This window comes from Dermacentor silvarum, chromosome 3, assembly GCF_013339745.2.
Source record: "Dermacentor silvarum isolate Dsil-2018 chromosome 3, BIME_Dsil_1.4, whole genome shotgun sequence".
In the NCBI taxonomy this organism is placed as follows: Eukaryota; Metazoa; Arthropoda; class Arachnida; order Ixodida; family Ixodidae; genus Dermacentor; species Dermacentor silvarum.
This window is the reverse complement of record NC_051156.1, coordinates 159,321,921-159,342,504: the sequence shown is the minus strand read 5'-3', so window position 1 is coordinate 159,342,504 and position 20,584 is coordinate 159,321,921. Positions and strand designations below refer to the sequence as shown.

The following is a 20,584-nucleotide window of genomic DNA, read 5'->3' as shown; positions in this document are numbered from 1 at the left end:
CTCGGGCTCCCACCGAGCTTGTGTGTACAAAGGTCAAAAAATGGCAACGCTGTGGACAACAGACTTCAAGCTATCCATGGTCAAAGATATCTTCAGTGAGAAAATGAAGCACGTAACAGCGGAAGACTGGAGGAAGAACATTGAGCACGTGATGGACCTGGAGGCAAAGTTCACACTTGACACGTCAGGAGTGACCACATCGAACCCATTGTCTTCCAACAAGCCCAATCCTCTACATCTGCCCCAACAGATACTAGATTACATGACAAGATTCATTACACCACCTTGGCCGCAAGAACTGCTGGTTGAACTATTCATCAGCGGGCTGACGGATAACTATGCTTTGAAGCACGCAGTATGTTTTTTCATTTAATTCCCTTCTTACTCCTTCTCTCTTTCTCTTTTCAGTGACCAACAAGCTTTACCACGAGATCTGTGCATAGGAAGGTGAACAGAAATATTTTACAACGGGAAGGAATCTAGGAACCTATCTCCTAGCAAATCTGCAAACAAAATGAACGGTGTAGCTTACTCTGGCATGCTGCTTAAAGTCGCCTGAGCCCTGCAAAAAGTGGCAAGGACTACCTGCACTATGCCACTATATCCACCTATGCCCATGGGCAGGAAACTACTGTCAGTGTCGAGGGTTGCTCCAAATACCCATCAAGTGAAGGACTCAACCTATGCGCCCCTGGCTCCAAATCACCAGAGAACATTTCATCAATCTCATCCTCTACTTGCTGCATTATTCCAGGAACCTCTGTTTCCTTGAAATCGGAGCTGTCCCCATCCACATCTCACATAATGCAGGTATGCAAGTATATTAAGTCGAGCGTCGCTTATGTTATGACTATTACAGATAAAACTGTGGAGCAGCCAGATGTAACCGACGGAAAATGGGAGCCTCTGTGGCCCACTAGTGTCCAAAAATGACTGCGCCGATTAGGAGCGGGTTGGATGAACTACCATTGCTCTCGATCCTCCAGCACTCCTTGCGGCTGATCCACGAAGCAACAAAGAGCCCCTGCGAACACATCACTATCCTACAGCAGATGCCATTTATCGCTTTTTAAAGTTAACATGCGTGTCACCGCCAAAAAGCTCTTTTAACACTTTAAAGTTGGGTAAATGGACCTAGCATGCACACACTTGGGTAGGGGGTTGGGTATGTTTGTGCGTGGGCAGAACAGGTCTGGACCGGTTTCAGTGCGCAGTGGCATTACTGCGCCGTGTGACGTGGACATGAGTGGTGGGCAGTCGGAGGAATGTTGCCGTTCGAACAGCGTGCGAACATCAAGTTCATGTATAAATTGCAAAAATCAGCTTATGAGACGCTATCTGCCCTGCAGCAAGTGTACGATCATAATGCAGTAAAGAAAACCGCACTTTACGACTGGTTTGCACTGTTGAAGAAAGGGCAGAAGTAGGCATCTCACACGGATCAATTCATCCCATTTTATGCAATGATTTGAAGATGAAACACATCAGTCCGAAGTTTGTTCCGAGGCGGCTGAACAAGGATCAGATGGAATGTCGCATGACAATCGCTGGCATGTACGCAGGACCCGACGTCATTGCTCCAACAGATCATCACTGGTGGTGAGTCTTGGGTGTACACCTACGACCCAGTGACGACACAGCAGCCATAGGAGTGGCAGCACACACCAGCGTCTTCCAGACCAAAAAAAAAAATCGTGCATCGTCAGATCCAAAGTCAAAGTAATGCTCATTGCATTCTTTGACATTGACGGTTTGGTGCACCACGAGTTCATACCACCTGGACAGTCTGTTACTGGCCATTCCTACGTGCAAGTTTTGCAGAGGGTGCGCGATGCGGTTCAAAGGATGTGATGGGACAAGTGGCAAGGCAAGTAGTGTCTGCATTACGATAAGGTGCCAAGCCACACATCGCTCAACCACCGCACTCTCCAGATCTCGCTCCAAGTGACTTTTAGCTGTTCCCTACTATGAAAATGAACCTCAAGGGGACACGTTTTGCAACCGTGGAGGACATCAAAGCGAATGCGACGGCTAAGCTCCGACAGATTCCGAAAGAATCCTAATACTGCTGCTTCCAACAATGGCAGGAGCAATGGAGCATTGTGTGTGCACGCAAGGGTCCTCCTTCAATGGTGATTAGGTAAGCATTGCCATAGGTCGTAACATTAGCACACTGATCTTGTATGAAAGAAGTGCAGGTGTACGTAGATAAGCAAGAACAAACATTTAATTTCGACATTTCGGCTGGGCTCCGATCTTCATCAAGAGTGGGATTGCAAGCACTCTGAGCACACTTTATACATTTCCTCTGTAAAGGTGAAGTATTAATAAAAAGTTATGGCGTTATGAATACCAACACGGGTACATTCACTCAAGTAAAAAGCCACGAGCGTTCCAACATCCAGCGGATTTATGCTACCTTGATTCTACCGCAATCCACTAACCGGTGGCTTGGCTGCCGAAGTGAAGCGCCAGTTTACCACTACAAGAAGGAAGCATGCCACATCAATAGACTACTGAAAGACTTCTGCCGTTGCCCCGGTGTGGTTTCATAGTTTGACCATGGCATTGAGTGGTTGCCTCCAGTGTGGATTCTCACTGCTGACAGCCTGCACCTCAGTTTTGAAGGCGTGACTGTCGTTGCTGGCCATATTCGGCAGGTTTGCTTTGGGGTCACTTTGGGCGGCCAGTGAGTACCCGCCTGCTCCGGCCTGCGCGCCGGGCAATGGCCAACAGCTCGAACCCAAGAACAGACTTAGAGCCAGCCATTCTAGTTGGGTCTCAGGCAAAAATTGACACATCTACTCCTCGTGAAAGCCAACAACGACCCCGCTAAACCAAAATGTCCCTACGAAGTGCCCCTCCACCAACAACACGAAGATTAGATAGACTGCTCCGTCACCAATCAAGAACCCGGAATCACCACCACGCTGAAAGTGCCCGCCCTCCGAGCTGTCGTTATAACCAGAGAAGGACATTGGTGAACAGCAAAAAATCACCTGCTGGTCATTGACTGCCAGCGGATTCCCTATCTCCTGCAAACAGTGACATCTTCAAAAAGTATTTAAAGGTGAGGAAAATCGTAGAAAAAAGGGCCAGATATGACTATCATGTGAGGACTCTCCAGCTTTACTGGACTCACAAAATTGCTCCAAAAGGCTTACGTGCCTGCCTAAATCCATCTTTCTGAAATGTCTCATCTTTCTCGCACGCACGCACACGTGCGCTCACTTCGCATTCTGTCGTGGCGGAGAAGGTGCTTCCGGTTGCTGCTCGTGCAAAAATGACAGAATTTGGGGCGAAATCTCTAGGTTTTCGGAAGGGAAAATTCGTTATTTCGAGGGGGTCTCCCGCTGCCACTTCGTTAAGTAGAGGTCTCAAATACATGTGCTTCTATGGAGTAACGGTGGGGAATTGAAAAACTTCATTATATCCAGGAATTCGTTATATGGAGGTTCGTTATAAGCAGGTTTAACTGTATAGGTAAAGCAACAGTACCTGCTAAAAAAGCTGCCCAGCTTGCTGGAGCGCTACATGAAAAAAAGACATCTACAACGGCAACAAAACTGCACTCTTTCAAATGCTGCCATCCAAGATGGCACACATAGTTATACGATAGAGCTGTTGTACTAGGGGTTCTCTTTCGAATCCTGGGCCGGTATAACGTAAAACTATTTCAATCTATTTTTATTCCAAATACGCCCTTACCACTCCGTGACTGGCCCAAATTTCTCAGGCCGCACCCATTTTACCCGTCTGTGAAGCAACGTCAGGAAACCTCAAAAACCGACACGTCAAGGTGACTTTACAACACACTAATTATGCTTAATTATGCCGAACAAACCCAGCAATATCGTGGAATAACCTATGACTGGCCCGTTTCATTTCAAATAGACAATGGCTGCCTTATTAGCATTGGCGGCGGCTGCTTGGCCGCTCATGCATGGAAAAAGGGAGCCCGAGGACGCGTTTGACATGCCAGACAACCTGTTCCGGCGGTACTTTTGTCTAAAGAAATTGGGCGGTGGCTGTGCAACAAAGTGGCGGAGGAACTCGGAAGGCATGCGAGCAACAGCGCCGTCGGTGGAGTGACAAGTGTTGTGCAAATGAGAATAAGAATAACCCTGTGCAATATCAGAATAAAACCCAGTAGAATAACCTTGTGCATTTATAATTGCCCTATAATAACAAAATTTGGCATACATACTCTACAAGATATGTAGAATGCTGATATCTACTTGAAATTGCAATATTCTTAACAGGGTGCACACAGGTCCTTGAAATCCTTGAAAACCCTTGAAATTGAAAAGTGCGTTTTCAAGGCCCTTAAAAGTCCTGGAATTTTTTTTCCGTTCTTGAAAATCCTTGAATTTCGTGAGCAATCCGCTCTGATATTGACATTGCGACCTCCTTTCTGTTGTAGATCGGCGTCGATCTGAGAATTAAACTCCCCATTTCCGAAACAATACGCCGGCGCAAGTACACATGGTTTGGTTTTGCAGAACTGCACGGAAAAATAAAAGGCTTCATCGCATGAAACCGCGAACGGAGCGAGAGACCCGTGCTGCGCTTCGATGCTGCCTCGGCTGGCAGTGTTTACACTGCTTTCCTGACACTATCGTTCGTTTCACTCCTCGCCCGTTAGTCTGCCTTTTCCCACTTTCACTCTTGCACGCCAGGTGAAGCTAGTGAAGCTAAAGAGAGCTATAGTGGAGCAACTTTACCACTGATGTACAGTGCCTTTGTGTGGAGGTTTGTTATAATATTATTTATGATAATGTAAGTGCAATAACATTACTGTATTTTCCGTTCTATAAGTAGCACCTTTGTATAAGACGCACCCCACTCAAAACAGCAGTTTTTCCGGAGAAAAAGAAAACGCATACAAGTCGCACCGGTATACAAGACGCAGCCTGTTCTTTCGGTAAGCAATTTAAAAAAAGTTACAAAGACGTTTCGCAGCGTGAACGCGGGTCACGCACAAGCGCATGGGTGCCATATATTTCCACTCCAGGTGCATTTCTGCCGTCATGGTTGGCGCGACGTTCCGTGTAAAGTCCAATGGCGATAGCATCGTCCCCGCGCACCATATGCTGTATGTACAAGTGAAAGCGTGTGACGGTGAGCCGAATAGCGCACAAGGGAGGAAAAGCGGAAGGCAGCCCGGGAGGGAGGAGGGGCTGCCTGTACTCTCGTAGCAACTGCGTAGTTTGCGCAGCGGCGTGCGCCGTATCTTGACAGCGATCTGCAGATGCGACGACTTCGGGGTCGATCGACTAGTGGTCGGCCTACCGCCGCATGCGTTGCTGCTCCATCCTTCTCGCATGGCACTCGGGAACTCGATCCCAAGAACTTGGCACCTCGATAGCGCGCACAGAACCCGTAGCAATTAAGTCAACCAGCGCGCTTCGTTTGGCCATAACATCGGATCCGATTTTGATGGCAGTTTTTCCGGAAAAAAAATAAACGTACATAGGTCGCACTGTTCTACAAGACGCACCGACGAAAAATTAAGAAAGAAAAAAGGCGTCTTATACACCGGAAAATACGGTATGCTGAATGTTTACGAAATGTTATAGATGAACCAACCCAGCTAATACTGCAGAAGCCTGAGCAGCTGTTGTGAGTGTTCGTTGTGTTAACTTTTGATATTGCGGACTTGAGAAATGATCAAGACAAGGCATGTTTTACAAATTGCAATATACATCTATTTGTTACAATTTAATGAATGTGTAGCAAGACTACACCGAATGATTTGGAAATGTTCGGTAAACTTTCCCAGTTAATACTGGAGAAGTCAGAGTAGCTGTTGGAAGCATTCATTGGGTTTTGCAAACTATATATATATATATTTTTTTTTGGTAGTGTTGTGAATTTGCCAAGTGATCAAGGCTAGACATTATTAACAGCATTGGGATATGCATTTATTTCTTTTTATTTTAGTGCAATAACCCTATGCTGAATATTATGAATGTTTTTGGTCATTTATCCAGCCTATACTGGAGAAATCTCAGCCGCCGTTGTAAGCGTTCATTTTGTGTTAACTTATCAAGGCTAGACACTTTTATTATAATTGTGATATACATTTATTTATTGTAAGTGCAATAAAACTAGTCATTTTTGGGAATGTTAGAATAAAGAAATCCTACTTTGGATGCCGCTTTGAGTCCTTGAAAAACCTGTGACAGGTCCTGGAAAGTACTGGAATATCCTTGAATTTTTGCCTTGGAAACCTGTACGAACCCTGTTTTAAGCAGTAGTTGTGAAAGTACACGGTTATTTTTCATGGGATTGGGAAAAAAATTGTTTGAAATGTCCAGTGCATGAAACTCGCACGGCCAGTGCATGAAAAGAAGCTGGCTCCAGCCCCGCTTATTGCAAGTGTTGTTGATCTAGTATTTTAAGTGTGCATTTTTTTTTCTTTTTTTTTCTTCTTGTGTACACATGCTGAGGGTAATTAGTGTTAAATAATTGAAAGTGTCTTTAGTTTTCCATGTACATCTTGCATAGTTTAACTTTAACTTATTACATTTTTTTGTTACTTGTACGTAGCTGGAAGATTTGTTTTTCTCTCGACATCGCAATTTCTTTTTTTCTCTCTCTCTGGGGCCCATCATTTTTTCTTTGCGAGAAGGGCGAGGGAGGAGACAATGGCCCCTGTCATTCGCCAGTGCATGGGCAACGACCGACGCGCGTTGTGCAGGGTGGGGACGTTGTGTGCCCTTGAAGAACCACGAAGAAAGTGCGCGTGCAGGGGCGTGTGTGCGTGTTTTGGGGGAAGGTGCTCGGTTATTGGTGCGCGGGGGTATGACGCAGTGTGATGGCGGGAACACGCCGGCAGGGGAGCCGATGAAGCTGTCAACCACTGCGTGCGTCCGCACACGACAGTGTGCGGAGGCACACCCTTCGGCGGAGCACATTCAGCCACCACCAGTCTCCAGCTCGAGAGAACATGGCCGCTCGAGGAGAGCCACGTGGAGCGCACAGCCGTCAAGACAAGGGCCGACCCGGACTGTCTGCGCGATCGGCTTCACCCACGCATACCCCAGTGCAGTCCCCAAGGAATACCCCAAGGCCACGATCAGCAGGGATCACGCGCAGGACCATGACGACGTAGACGAGCCAAGAACAACAGGAGACCCTGCGATGCTTCGCGACCGAGGCACCCTGGAAGGCGCAGAGACGCGTCAACAGGGAGCTGCCGCTGGACCGGGTGCCTTGGCCGTTCCGCAGCCGCACGTTCGCCAACTGATGTGCGGCTCGGGGGGCCCAAATGCCTGCGCCGACTGACGTGGAATTTTGTGCACTATGGTGTATTACCAGAGTCATTACACTGGGGCCTGGCAAGTGGCGCGCACGAAGGAAGATGCGGAGAAGGGTCATGGGGTTGGCACCCCGAAGAAGCGTCAGCCGTCACCATTACCGGACGCAGACCTCGTGGCTTTATGCCGCCAACGGTTATGAGAGAGCCCGGACTTCGCGGCACTGATGGCTGGACTACCCGGGCCTGAGGCAGAAGCGGGCGCACCATCCCACGAGGCCACCCACGTGGACCTGCTCATGACAGAGTTGGGGGATTTACTGTAGAAAATCAAAAGTACATAAAAGCCTCCGCCTTTTTGTCCTTTGGACCAGACCAAGTTTTTTATATTTGTGAACATAACATAAATAACATAACAAACATAACAGAAAGTAAGTTTTTTCCGTAAAATATTTTACCACTAGTTCTTTTTATTATCTTTTTCTTTTTGTTTGTTTTTTGGAATGTAGCGCATGAAAGTGTCTTTGTATGTATGTATGTATATGTATGTATGTATGTATGTATGTATGTATGTATGTATGTATGTATGTATGTATGTATGTATGTATGTATGTATGTTGGAACGCAGTGTTAGGAGTACTTGCTGGGCTGAGGTTAGCATTTAGCTTGTGCATGAAAGACTCGGTTGTCCTTGGTGCGTAAGTCCCTACTAGCTGTTTCGCCAGGCTGGTAGGGGGGCATCTAAGAAGAGGAGGATGTGGGGATTGAGGAATGCACTGGCGCCATTGCGTGGGCTTCACCTGTCTGCAGTCCCCCACCTATCCCCGCCCGCTAATAACCGGTTTCAGTGGTGGCGCTCCACTCGCGGGGTTTGCGGTGGGGCCGAGGCGCTGACGTCACCACCCGGCCACGTTCAGCTGTGAGTTGCACAGCATGGCTCTCTTATCTCCGGGACCAGCGCAAGGTATGTACATGCTTTTCTATCGTCCGCCAACACCTTTATGACTAGGACTTGAGCTCGCGCACGGTGTCTTTGCCCGTGCGGGGAGCGGGTACTTTGTGCTGATGTTTTCCCGACGCTAAGCCGAAGAGCGGTGCCTTGTGCTTGCGCGAGGTCGTACCACACCGAGCTGCATTTGCTGAAGGAGATTGCCCGAGCTCTCGCGAGTTGACCCATTGGTTATCGCCAGAGCAAGTAGCATAGCCGCCGGACTTTTCCTAGCGGGGTGTCTCAGCTTGAGCCTGTGCTCTCGCAGCGACGTGCTATAGGCACCGTTTCTGTATTTTTGCCCTTGGTGCGGGCCCTTTGGCTTCCCGCCACTCGGGCGTTTGTGCAGTACTGGTGCTGCCGGATTCAATAAATGGTTTTCGTTACTCAGGGCAATACGGTGTTCTTGCGTTCATCGCTCGGTAGCACCTTGCAGCCCGAGCTCACGCGCAGCGGTGATGGAGGTGACGGCTGATGCGGCCCTGTGGCTCGCTAATCTTGAACCCGCGGTGGTCGGTCTCCTGTGAGACATTTAGACCCCACAGTCCGACAGTGAAAACCTTGCGAAGGGTGACAAGACTTAGGCTTGTCAATAGCTCCCTTCATCAGTTCGGAATTTTTTTTTGAAGAAAAAATTGAAGAAAAAGAAAGCTTGGACGAGCAAATGGTGCTGTATTTTGGTCGACGCAGCTGTAAGATGTTCATAAAGGGAAAACCAATATGCTTTGGTTACAAGGAATGGATCCTTCGCTCTTCATCAGGGTATCCCTTCAACATTGATATCTACTGCGGGAAAAACAAATGCACGAATGTACTGCTTGGAACACGCACTGTTTTGAACGCTCTCAAGTGCGTTGATGGGCCAACAAACCATGTTTTTATGAACAATTTTTTCACATCACATGCTTTACTGCAAGAGCTGAAAGAATGTGGATTCAGAGCAACAGGAACCATGAGGGAGGTCAGGCTGAAGAAATGCCCACTTCTGGATTGGAAGGAACTAGCCAGTCAAAGAAGATCTTTTGCTTTTATGTGCGATGACGACATCCTTGCTGTCAAGTGGAATGACAATAAGTGTGTGTGTGCATTGCCACAAATTATGATGGCATTCACCCAACCGACACAGCCCCCTGCTACAGCCAAAAAGGCGAAAGCAAGTTCCAGTGCCCCAGCTGAGAGTAATAGAACAATACAACAAGCATATGGGTGGTGTCGACCTACTTGATAGGTTCATCGGCAACTATCGTGCCTGCCTGCAGTTAAAAGTGGTATTGCCATTGGCCATTACTGAGCAATCTGCTTGTAACACTGCGCGTTGCAGCCTGGATGCTCTACACAGAACTAGGGAGTGAACCGCCACTTGACCAGTTTCAGTTCACGAGGCTCATCGTCCAAGGTCTGCTGACCAAGAGGCTGAACACCGGAGAACGGCCTGGCCCTTCAGGTTCTCTTGTTTTCCACAGCAAGGAAGGCCGTGGCCATCATTTGGTGCCGTTGCGAAAGCAGAGCCGATGCCGCAAGTGCACCAAAAACACACAAATTAAGTGCCAGATGTGTAGCGTCCCCCTCCACATCCACTGTTCGGCTGCCTACCATGAGAGAAAATAAAGCACGCATGGAGCCTTGCTTCCATGCCTTGCTTCTGGCCCCGCGGGGAGAGAGAAAGCAACCCCAGCATACATACCAGTCCCGTAGCCAGGAATTTCTTTCAGGGGGGGGAAGGGGGGGGCATAAAAAAAGTTCGAACCTGGAGCAGAGGAAGCTGCACGAAACTTTTTTGCAGATGCTGTACTTGCAGTAAACGACGTCTACAGCAAGATGCAGCCATCTAGCCCAAATAACATCACAGTTGTTTATGATGACACTTGGCTTACACGAGGCCACAGCTCTCCCATTGGTGTAGGCCACATTATTGAGTTTTATACCGGGCTTGTGCTGGATTACATCGTACAGTACAGTCCACATATAACGATAATACATATAACGATATATCGGTTATAACGATGAGTCGAGCTAAGAGTTTCAACTTATGCATTAGGTCTATGAGAAAAAAAAACATAACGATATGTTATTCACCGCACATCGGATATAACGATGAAAATTTTGCTTTTGGGCAGTGTTTTTCATGCAGAATAATCGTGAAAATTGCGTTCCTACGTTGCCCTTAACCGAAATGGGGCGAAAAGTTTGCCTACGCGAGTTCATATCAGCCGCCATTACCGCGCAGCGCATCCCGCCCGCGCACCGATTGCGAAAGCCACGGAGAGCATCCCAAGTTGGTGCAGCGTGCACAAGATGGCGCCAGCTGCCTCGCGCCCGCATCACCGGCGGTCGCACGAGGAGGGGCGGAAGAAAGGCGATAATCGAGGGGCGCCTGCGCTCCCTGCAGCGCGCTCTCTCAACGAGCGCGGAATTGCACCGCGGAATTGCACCGCGGAAGCAGCGGGAGGTGCGCCCCTTGAGACGAAACTGATTTTGCAAGCAAGACTCGAAGAAGTACGAGCTCGCGCAGTCGATGATATCGACGATTATGAAAACCGGGAACGCCCGTCTTTGAAACAGACTCCGAGGTTCAACCAAAGTGCAACGTCGTCGATCAAGTCACTCACTGAATTCATGCATGCTAAATTATAGCCACCAGTGTTCGCGCAGCAAATGGACGCGATGCACACGGCGGCTGTGAATCCGAAACTTCCGCGAAAGCAAGTCCAGATTTCTATTTCAGTGTACCTACCGATTGAGACGCTATTTAGAGGTATAAATAAATGTTTTATTTTTCACGGCCTACTTTCTGCAACGTCGATCTTTTTATCGCAAGTGGCAGTTTCGGTTTCGGGACTGCAAAGGCATATTCGGCATTCCAGATATAGCGATGATCGGTTATAACGATCGGATTTCTCGTTTTCGTTATCGTTATAAGTGGACTGCACTGTACTTTCTAACTTCTGTCTAGGGTGCTGCCAGCGACCACCAGGAAGTGACCCTAGCTTTGACACTTCGAATGAGCCAGAAAAAATACAGACGTTGGCTCGGGACAAATGGAGGTGGAAGCTGCACTGCTGCTTTTCAGGTGCTTTTTCAGCAGCTATGGCCTTCGCTACACGAATATCATATGTAATGGCGACAGCCAAATATATCTTGCACTCTGCAAAGATGATTTATATGGCTTTATACACCTGAATAAGGAGGGCTGCCTAAATCATGTACAGAAGAGAATGGGCACTGCTCTCCGCACGCTGGTGACAATAGAAAAGAAAGGGGGGAGCCATTTGGTGGGAAAGGTGGACTCACACAGGACCTAATTAAAAAACTGACCAGCTACTACAGTTTAGCCCTGCGCAGGAACACAGACGTAAGTGACATGCAATGGCCACATTTGGCCACATTGGCCACAATGGCCACATTTTATCACTTGACTTCTACAGATGACGAGCCTCATCATGAGCTGTGCCCACTTGTCCCTGATAGTTGGTGCAGGCATCGGTCAGCACAGCCCAAAATGGAGCCACCACCGCCTCATAAATACAAGCTGTTGAGACGAGTAGCAGAGGCATTGCTGCCTGACTACCAACGCCTGACTGACCCTCAACCGCTGGAGCGATGCAGGGGAAACAAGATGCAGAATGCGGCAGAAAGCCTGCATTCAGTCATCTGGTCAATAACTTCAAAGGAACAGCACGCTTCATTGTTTGCAATGGAGAAGGCAGTACATGAAGCAGTTGCACGCTACAACTTTGGGAACTTGAGCGCCTACACTGAAATATGCAAATCTATATATGCATAAGAAGACCCCTGCAAGCAAGGACACTAAATATTACAGCCCCGGGGCATTTTGATGGACATGTAGTGGCTGTGCAACTTTTTAGTGCCAGTTTTCTCGGAAGTGTGTTTTGACCAGACTGTCCTGCTTGCAAAAAGCGTAGCACGATTATGGCTTGATGGATTTTCATGAGGTCTGTTGCATTGTATTTCTTAGTAAACTCTCTCTACACAGTGACATTTGTATGTTTTTGAATTACTATCTCATTTTTTTACACTCTAGCTAATTTGACATGACGACGACTGCATTATACAAACATGGATATAATGTTCTGTGTAAAAAAAATCAGGGTGATAAGAATATTTGGAGAATTTCACTACATGCGCCATTCCTATGGCTAAAATATAAGAGCAACTGTGGGCTTCTACCATGTTTTTTCGTCACACCAGGCTTTCTGAAAGTTTGGTAGAACAATGACGCAAATAAAAATTTATAATGTCAAAAATACTGGAGGTATCTTAATGAAACTTTGTAATTAGTCATTCAGCGCGCTTCCCAATAAACATGCCAAATTTCATTGCTCTACTACAAAAAAATATAGAATTTCATCTCTGATCCCCACCTCCCCCATTAAATTTGTTCAGTGCCAGTTAGCTTAATTTGTTATTTCATGAATCCCATAAATTACAGTAAACCCTAGTTATAACGAAGCCACTTTATTTGAATTATCTGAAGTATCCTAAAGTGGAGAGTGCGCTTCTTGAGCACTGAAAAACACCAGAAGTGCGAACCTCCCCATGAATGGGCCTGCACTGACCGCAAAAGCCGAAGCTCCAGCACTCCAAATGGACAAGAAGACGGCTAAACGGCTTTTTTGTGCACATCAATAAAGGTTTCCTTTATTGAATGTCTCGCACTTCTACCAGTGTCACACAGCCCAATCTGGATCACAATTCTTGACCGTGATGGGCTCCATCCCACCGCTTGCACGGAGGAGCCAATCGCGATCAAAAATGTGCCGTGTGGCACCTATATTAGACTTCTGGGGAGTTTTTGTGCTATTTCCACTCTACTTTCTTTGTTTTTTTAAGGGACAGTCACTTCTATTGAATTACCACTTAAATCTAATTTTTCAGCTGTCCCGTTCACTTCATTATAACGAGGGTTTTCTGTATACAGTGATACTACCATCTTCCGAGTATGACATGCATTCTGTGACATTTAAAATTACTACGGGCTTTAGTACATCCAGTTCTACATTTGACTGGTTCCTACTGCGCTCAGACCAAGATATTGGAGCCAGAGAGAGCCTGGCAGAACTGTATGTACTGCTTCTCCCAGAGGAATTGGAGGAGCCATATGACGAATTCTGTTGGATCTCGTTCACATTCCCAGCTCAGAGGCAAGAGCACCTCTGAGTGCTCCGAGCTGGAAAGCTGCACTTGTAAAGAACCAGGTAAGTGTGTTCAGAGTGCTATGGGTGTTCGCTATGAGGATACTATTAAACCCTTGTCATGCCTGTATATGCTGTAATTAAAGTCCTTGTCACGTCTAAATTATGTAATCTGGTCCCCTTTTCGCTGCACCACGCTGAGTGCGTACAGGGACCTAGGGTCCTGTCAGGCAGTTTTGACTGCCTTTAGTCCTGGAGCTGCTGGACATTTCTATGTCCAAACAAAACCTGAAGTGCATCAAGCATTCAATTTCAACCAGCCAAACGAAAAGCACATCATAAGAGTGCTCGAATGTTACCAGTCAGATGTACCATAACCCCACATTGAAGTTGTACAAACAAACCAGCATCAACTTTCAGCATTTTCAGTACACTTTTCTATTACGATAAAGGTACAGCTTTCATCACTATTCTCACTCGGCTTCGCACTTATAAATTTTGCAATGTCACCACTCATCAAGCACAGATCTCTCGTTTTGAACGGGCAGGAAGAGCTGTGCGAGACACACTGTGTGCAGCGACGATCGAAAGTCCGTGTGGCTGGGCACGCAGCTAGTTGGACAAACAGTCCCGAGTACTTTCTGCAGCGAGGCAGATGTCCCTCTACTAATGAGCACACGCCTGAACTGTCTTTCAACCACCAAAATCTCGTGCAGCTTCAATGCCGCTGCCGTTGAAACGCACAATCCGATTTTAGCCACCCTCAGCTCTCCCTCCTCCTTCGTCTGCGAGAAAGGAGATACACGTGAGAATGTGTCCTTGAATTCGTGGAGGAATGCCGTTGCCTCCTTGCATTGTTCGTTTGTAGCACCCGGTGGCACCGACATCATCAAAGAGCACCAGCGATCTACCTGTTCAACAAACCAGGCTGTTGTCTCTGCTTCCTTTGGAAGAACGTTGACTGCACGCAGGCAACGTAGCCCCGTCACCGTACCCTGGTTCAAGACTGCGTTTGATATGCTCGTGTCCTTTCGCGTGCATTCGGGCCTAAGGCAATCTAGTTCAATGACGCGCACAAATCCCAAGTTATCAGCATTGTTTGTCGCAAAAAGTGACCTAATATGGTCGAAAGACACTTTACCTGTGGGAAGGCCATGCTTCTCAACCACATCTCTGGGAAGAAGCAAGGTCTCATTTTCAATGAGAGCATCAACGATGCTCTTCGTGACATACGGCAAGTCGGCGAGGATCATCAGCCGCCGAGGGTCCGACTGCTCGGTGGTGGTGCACGGGTGACTGGTCGAGAAGACGGGTCGTCTGAGGGGACGGGTGGAAACTCCGCACTGCTTCCACAAGGAGAGGCTGGGGGCACTCAGGTCCGTCACAAGGGCGTCAACGGCCAGGCCAAGGGCTTCGCACTTTCTGACCACTCGGAAGACTGCATTCTTCAGCATGCCACAGAGTGCTGAACCACCTGTTCAAAGACAGGAGAGGAAAAATGCAGGGAAGCTTGCAACGAGACCCAAACATGTACCACTGTTACAAAAAAAAAAACATTTTTAAGCATAGGATGAAACTATATTTCCGCATTACTTCCCACAGAAACTGCAAACTTTCCTATCCCAAACACCAAGCTCTCTGCAGAACACCAAGCTCTCTGCAGGACTGTAATGTTGTCATTGCAGATTTCCCTGTCGCTTTGTAGCAGCCGAGCAGTTGGACCCTCGGTGGCTGATGATCCTCGCCAACTTACCGTATGTCACGAAGAGCATCGTAGATGCTCTCATTGAAAATGAGACCTTGCTTCTTCCCAGAGATGTGGTTGAGAAGCATGGCCTTCCCACAGGTAAAGTGTGTTTCGACCATATTAGGTCACTTTTTGTGACAAACAATGATGATAACATTTGTTCATTTCTGTAAGGCCACGATGTAGGCATTCTTTTTTTAATGTCCTTGACAGTCTCCTTGTAAATTAGTTTCTCTTCAACCAGTACAGATATCAAGAGGTGTCGAATTTTGTCACAATTTTGTCCACGTGCCTGGCACACCCTTCAGTTTCACTTTCAGAAGTTGCACTTTGAAACAGTGAATACGACTATACAGAATTGTAAGTATCCATGCTAATTAGAACGCTTCCCCATGGTTCTTTTGCCAATGCCATGAAGTTGCAATGTTCCACCTGAATTTATCGTACATCTCAGGTACTGCACACTGATTTGTCCAAAAAGTATGGCCATCATCGACTCTGCTCGTTCCGATTTGGATTCGAAGATATATATAAAGATGCAGTCCTCAACTAATGGCGAATTCCATTGGGAGAACAGGAGCACTCAAAAGCACGCTGAAAGTGCTCGTTCCACAGGCGACGTGTTTCAGTGGTCGAACAGGAGTGGGAGCGCCGTCATCCAGTGGTAGAACAAGAGCAGTTTCGCTGCGCCGAGAGCAGCTAGGAGCAGTCCGGACTGCTCTCGCTTGAAAAGCGGAGTACGGAGGAAGTCATGTGGCTTAAACCGTCATATCCTCCTCATTTCTTTTTATTTTGCTTCAGCCAGCGCGCGCGGCGGCAATGGCGGCAGCCTAGTGTGGTTTGTGTTTTGACACCGCTGATTTTGACGTCGGTGATACGAGCGAGATTCGCAGCGATTTAGCGACAGATCCTGGCATTTCTAGTCCGCCTTGCTTCTCGTCGGATGCGCGGGGCACAGCGGCAGCAAAGCGTCTTCGCCTTGCTGAAGTGCTTGAGACGCTTGACGGTGACAGCAGCGAAAGCTGCTAGAGCTCAACTTGAGATGATCTTCGCAGGCGGAAACGTTGTGGGATGTGTCGGCGCTGCACAAAAGTATGTAGTACGTGGCCGCAAACGGTGACAGCGTTAAGCCCGACAGATTACAAGACGATCAGGCGTGTTCTGCCGCTCTCCTGCAGAGAATGGTGGGACGTCGATTGCTTTAGTCACATGGTACATTTCTCCTCACAAGTCCCCCTCCCAACTGCTCTTCGAATGCACGCCGTATTCCAGTGGCGGGTCGAGTGTGCCTGCTCTCACTGCGCTGTCACCCGACTCCGCACTGCGCGGCGCCCTGCTCCTCTTCTCCCAATGGAATTCGCCATAAGTGTTGAGCAGGTGCGGCTGTATAATAATAGCTTTGCCACTGCTGGCGGCAATAGGCTTTGCCTCATTGTCAGCACGTGTGCTCGCTTGACATTTACATGTCATAAAACAGGTAACGAAGGTTTTCTTTATGTCAGCTTCGTTGGCACTGTGCTCCGGAAACCTTAAAAGCAGAAAGATGCACCGACAAGGAATGCGGTTCCACTGTAGCTGCAAAGTGAGCATCTCAGGATTCGCAAATGTAAATTCTGGGGTCTTACGTGCCAAAACCACAATCCAATTTTGAGGCGTGCCGTAATGGAGGACTTCGAATTAATTTTGACCAGCTGGGGTTCCGTAACACCTAAATCCAAGTAAACGAACATTTTCGCACTTCGCCCCCATCAAAATGCAGCCACAGCGGCCGGGATCGAGCATGTGCTCTCAAGCTCAACAGCGAAACGCCATAGCCACCGAGTTACCATGGCAGATTTTCAGGATTCTCACCCGTGGAAGTGGAAGAGACCAACTCAGTAAACAGGTGGTAACCCAGCGCCTGCTTCCAGTAGGAGGCCAGCCCCGCTACGCTGAAAACAAGCGCGTCTCCAGATGACTCGTCGTCCGTGCCACCAAGGGTCGGTACTGAACCTGGCAGCACTGCCACCCGTTCCAGCCAGAGGGCGACGTGCCTGTCCTCTGGCCGCATGGTGGACACTTTGTGTTCTAGTGCAGGTAACAGACCATCCAGCAACCCTGCACAGAACAACCACACCCATACACCTGCGATACAGTCGACTCGGTAAGTCCCATTATTTCGACCCTTGGCCAGACCCCTAGATTTGGTCCAATTATCCGAAATGTGAAATTCAAAAGTGGCAGCAAAATAAACGAACTACAATTTTTTTTTAATTCTTGAAGTAGTGTGGCATTGTCTCTTTGCTTCTTCCTCTTCCAAGCATGAATCAACCGGTATGCAGCAAAGAGCACCGACACGTTAACAGCATTGAACTGTCACGCTGCTAGCAATGTCATTATCTACGAGTGACCCACAAACCTCGAACACTGTCGTTGGTGCTGACAAAATACTCAAAAGACAAAACAGGTAACATCATCCACTAAATTTCTTTTGTTTACAAGGTTTTAGTAACCGCTATGCACATGAAGGGGCGCGCGTCAGTAGGGCATCCTTTCACATTCGAACTAAATGAGTTTTCCATCTTAGGAATTTCTGGTTTCTTGTTGAGAATTTTCAGTGCACTCGAATTAAAGGAAAAGTCAATTAAATGAGGTTGAATTACCAGTAGTCGACTGTACATCATGATTTCAAGCAGACGTCAGTGTTACAGGCATTGGGTTGTACACATGCATAGGATGGGCAGGCTTGTCCATTCTTAGGGTGAACACGCATGCGCTGCTGCAGCGGAGCCCAAAGCTGTGGCTTCACATTGTCTGTTACTTTGTTTGGACACGCCAAGCCTGCATCGCAATGATTAAAGCTACACTTTCAGTAGCATATCACTGTCGTGAGGAAGCCAGCCTTGTGATTCTGCACTGTATGTAAAAGGCGGGCAGTTTCACTACCTTGAGCCCAATGAACTGCATCGACGCCACTTAACATTCATGCCAGGTAATATCAGCTTGGCCAGTAGTTACGAGAAAAGCCAAATCTTTCTTCCCAAAGAACAACACTTTGCTTGTACAGTAAAAGCTCATTCATTCGGATTTTACAGGACCGAAAAAGAAAGTACAAGTTGACCAATGTCGAATTATCAATGGTATAAAAAAACAAAGAAACGCTTACAAAATCAGCACACATTTACTTACTGAATGAATTAATAAATCCCATTTCTGTTTAACACAAAAGCAGTGTACAAGCTACAATTGTTGTCATCTCGTGACGGATTAGGACTTGCAGCGGTCAAGGCCTTACACTTCCTTCGCAGCGCTGCCACAGCGCAAGACCCACGTTTCCATCCAACACATGCTTTTCAATACCGCATGCACATACAGATAATTTTTTCATCAATGAGCTCAACAGATTGCATGTCCATCACGATGTAGCCGGTGGGTTTCATGTCAGCGTGCGAGTAGCAGTAGACTCGTTCATCCTGAACAGCTGGCGCCATGTTTATGACAATGCATCCGCAGTGCACAGAGTCAAAATGAAACTACTGCTCGCCGCAACCGCTGTGGACAAAACCATGGTCGCTGTCGACGCAGTCATGGATGGCGACCACGCAGTTATCAAGGCACGCAGCCAACCTGTGCACAAAGTCAAACCGGAACTACTGTTAGCTGCAACCACCACGGACAAAACTGCAATATTCATAGATGCAATCATGGATGGCAACCACACATTTCTGAAGGCATGCGACCGCGCGTATTAAGCCAAACCGAAACTACTGTTAGCTGCAACCACCACGGACGTAGCCGTGGTTTCTATCAACGTGATCCTGATGGATGGCGACCAGCAACTATGCAGTTCTAAAGGAATGTGAACAACGCAGTGTCATGCACGGCGATGAATGCAAGAATAAAGGCTATAAAGGCACAAATAGGCATGAAGCGTTCCTGCTGTTCCCGTCCACCTCCTACTGATGGATATTGCGATGGGGACTCCGCCGCTTTGGTTGTACGCTAGCACCCCTTTTGCTCATTTGCATTGTACATTTATGGTGCTCCATGCTTGCTGCACTCAAGGTTGTCCAAGTTCACCGGTGTGAAGCCAAATGCGTCTGAATTAATGAGAGTTTGGTGCCATTAAATAATGTACAAGCCTGCTGGGACCAGCAGGCGAGTCCAAATTATTCGATTTTCCAAATTAATGAGCATCAAATTAACAAGCTTTTACTGTATCAATGCAATTCATTAGGCTTGGAACGCAAAATCCACTGGCCCCTGCCCGCTTACATGCGATGCTTGGCTTCACAGACAACCATAAGTTCGCATGGGTAAAGTTTGGCTCCCCGGAACACAAGCCTGGCACAACTATGCACTGTAGCAGACGTCACAAATCTAGGTGCCACTGCAACTGCACAGGCTCTCTTCAATGTGTGGATGTGCTGGCTTCACTGGTGTTCCGTGGAGCGCAGCCACATGCTTGCAAGTTCCCACTAAGAGTAAAAGAGCCTGTGCATGCGTTGTATGCACCATGGTGCCTCAGTGGCTATGGCATTCCGCCACTGAAGATGAAGTCGCAGGTTTTGTTCTCGGCTCCAGCCCCTGCATCCTGACACAGACAAAATACAAAAACACTCGCACACCAAGTGTGGCACAATAATGAATGCGAAGTGATCAAAATCAATCCGGAGCCCTCCACTACAACAGCCTTCATATCCCAGGTCTTGATTTGGGATGTGAAACCCTGCTGGTCAATGTCACATGAGTTGTAAGCACACAGTACCTTCACATGCGACATATGCATTCAAATGACTAAAGTGGTACAAAATGAAGATAAGTATGCATGAGTACAAAATAGTTGTTATTGTTTTTAACGGCTACTTGGTGATGTGACTAAAAAAGCCTATATGAATAGTCAGACGGCGATATAACAAACCTCTATTTAATCAAATCCACAGTGTAAAAACTATTTTCATTTCCCGATCTTGGTTTCATTGAAAACTATTTTTTAACAAATAATTTCGTGACACTGTTTCGATTTTTCGAAGTTCTCGGCCATTTCAAGCATGCACTTGGAAGCCTCTACTTCGGCTTAGGCAGAAGTCGTTATTTGCACGCGTCCTTCTGCATGACAAGTTCAAGCGGCAAAAACACTATCATGTGAATAAGATAATTGCGTTCCTTGAAATGCACACACTTACATTTGCAGCATGTTGGTAAGCATTCGGTTCAGGTGTTCTGTCAAGCATACGTCTGTGGATTGTATGTAGCCTATAGTCAACCTATGTTGTATCGACCAAAACTTGAGAATGTCATCGATCATCTTTAACAGGAACTGTCAGCCCTGGTCGGTTAGGAGTTGGTGAGGAGCCCCTCGGGAGTCTCACTTTATGCAGCAAGAAGTCTGCAACATCAGTCAGTGGCCCAGCTAGTGCACAAGTATGGCAAACTGCGTCCCATAATCTGTAGCA

General features: G+C 47.4%; 1 protein-coding gene across 2 annotated transcripts in view; it reads right to left on the bottom strand.

Moving 5' to 3' along the window:
• The window catches only part of LOC119445978 (uncharacterized), a 60,852-nt gene that overhangs the window by 30,280 nt on the left and 9,988 nt on the right, over positions 1-20,584 (bottom strand). The window contains exons 4-5 of one of the 2 annotated variants that reach the window (XM_049663770.1): positions 17,001-17,246; positions 14,544-14,876 (exon numbers count right to left, since the gene is read on the bottom strand). In XM_049663770.1, coding sequence (XP_049519727.1) covers positions 14,544-14,876; positions 17,001-17,246 — 579 coding nt within the window. Of the gene's footprint in view, positions 1-13,816; positions 14,877-17,000; positions 17,247-20,584 lie in introns of those variants that run through there. The other variant, XM_037710279.2, reaches the window with a different exon arrangement.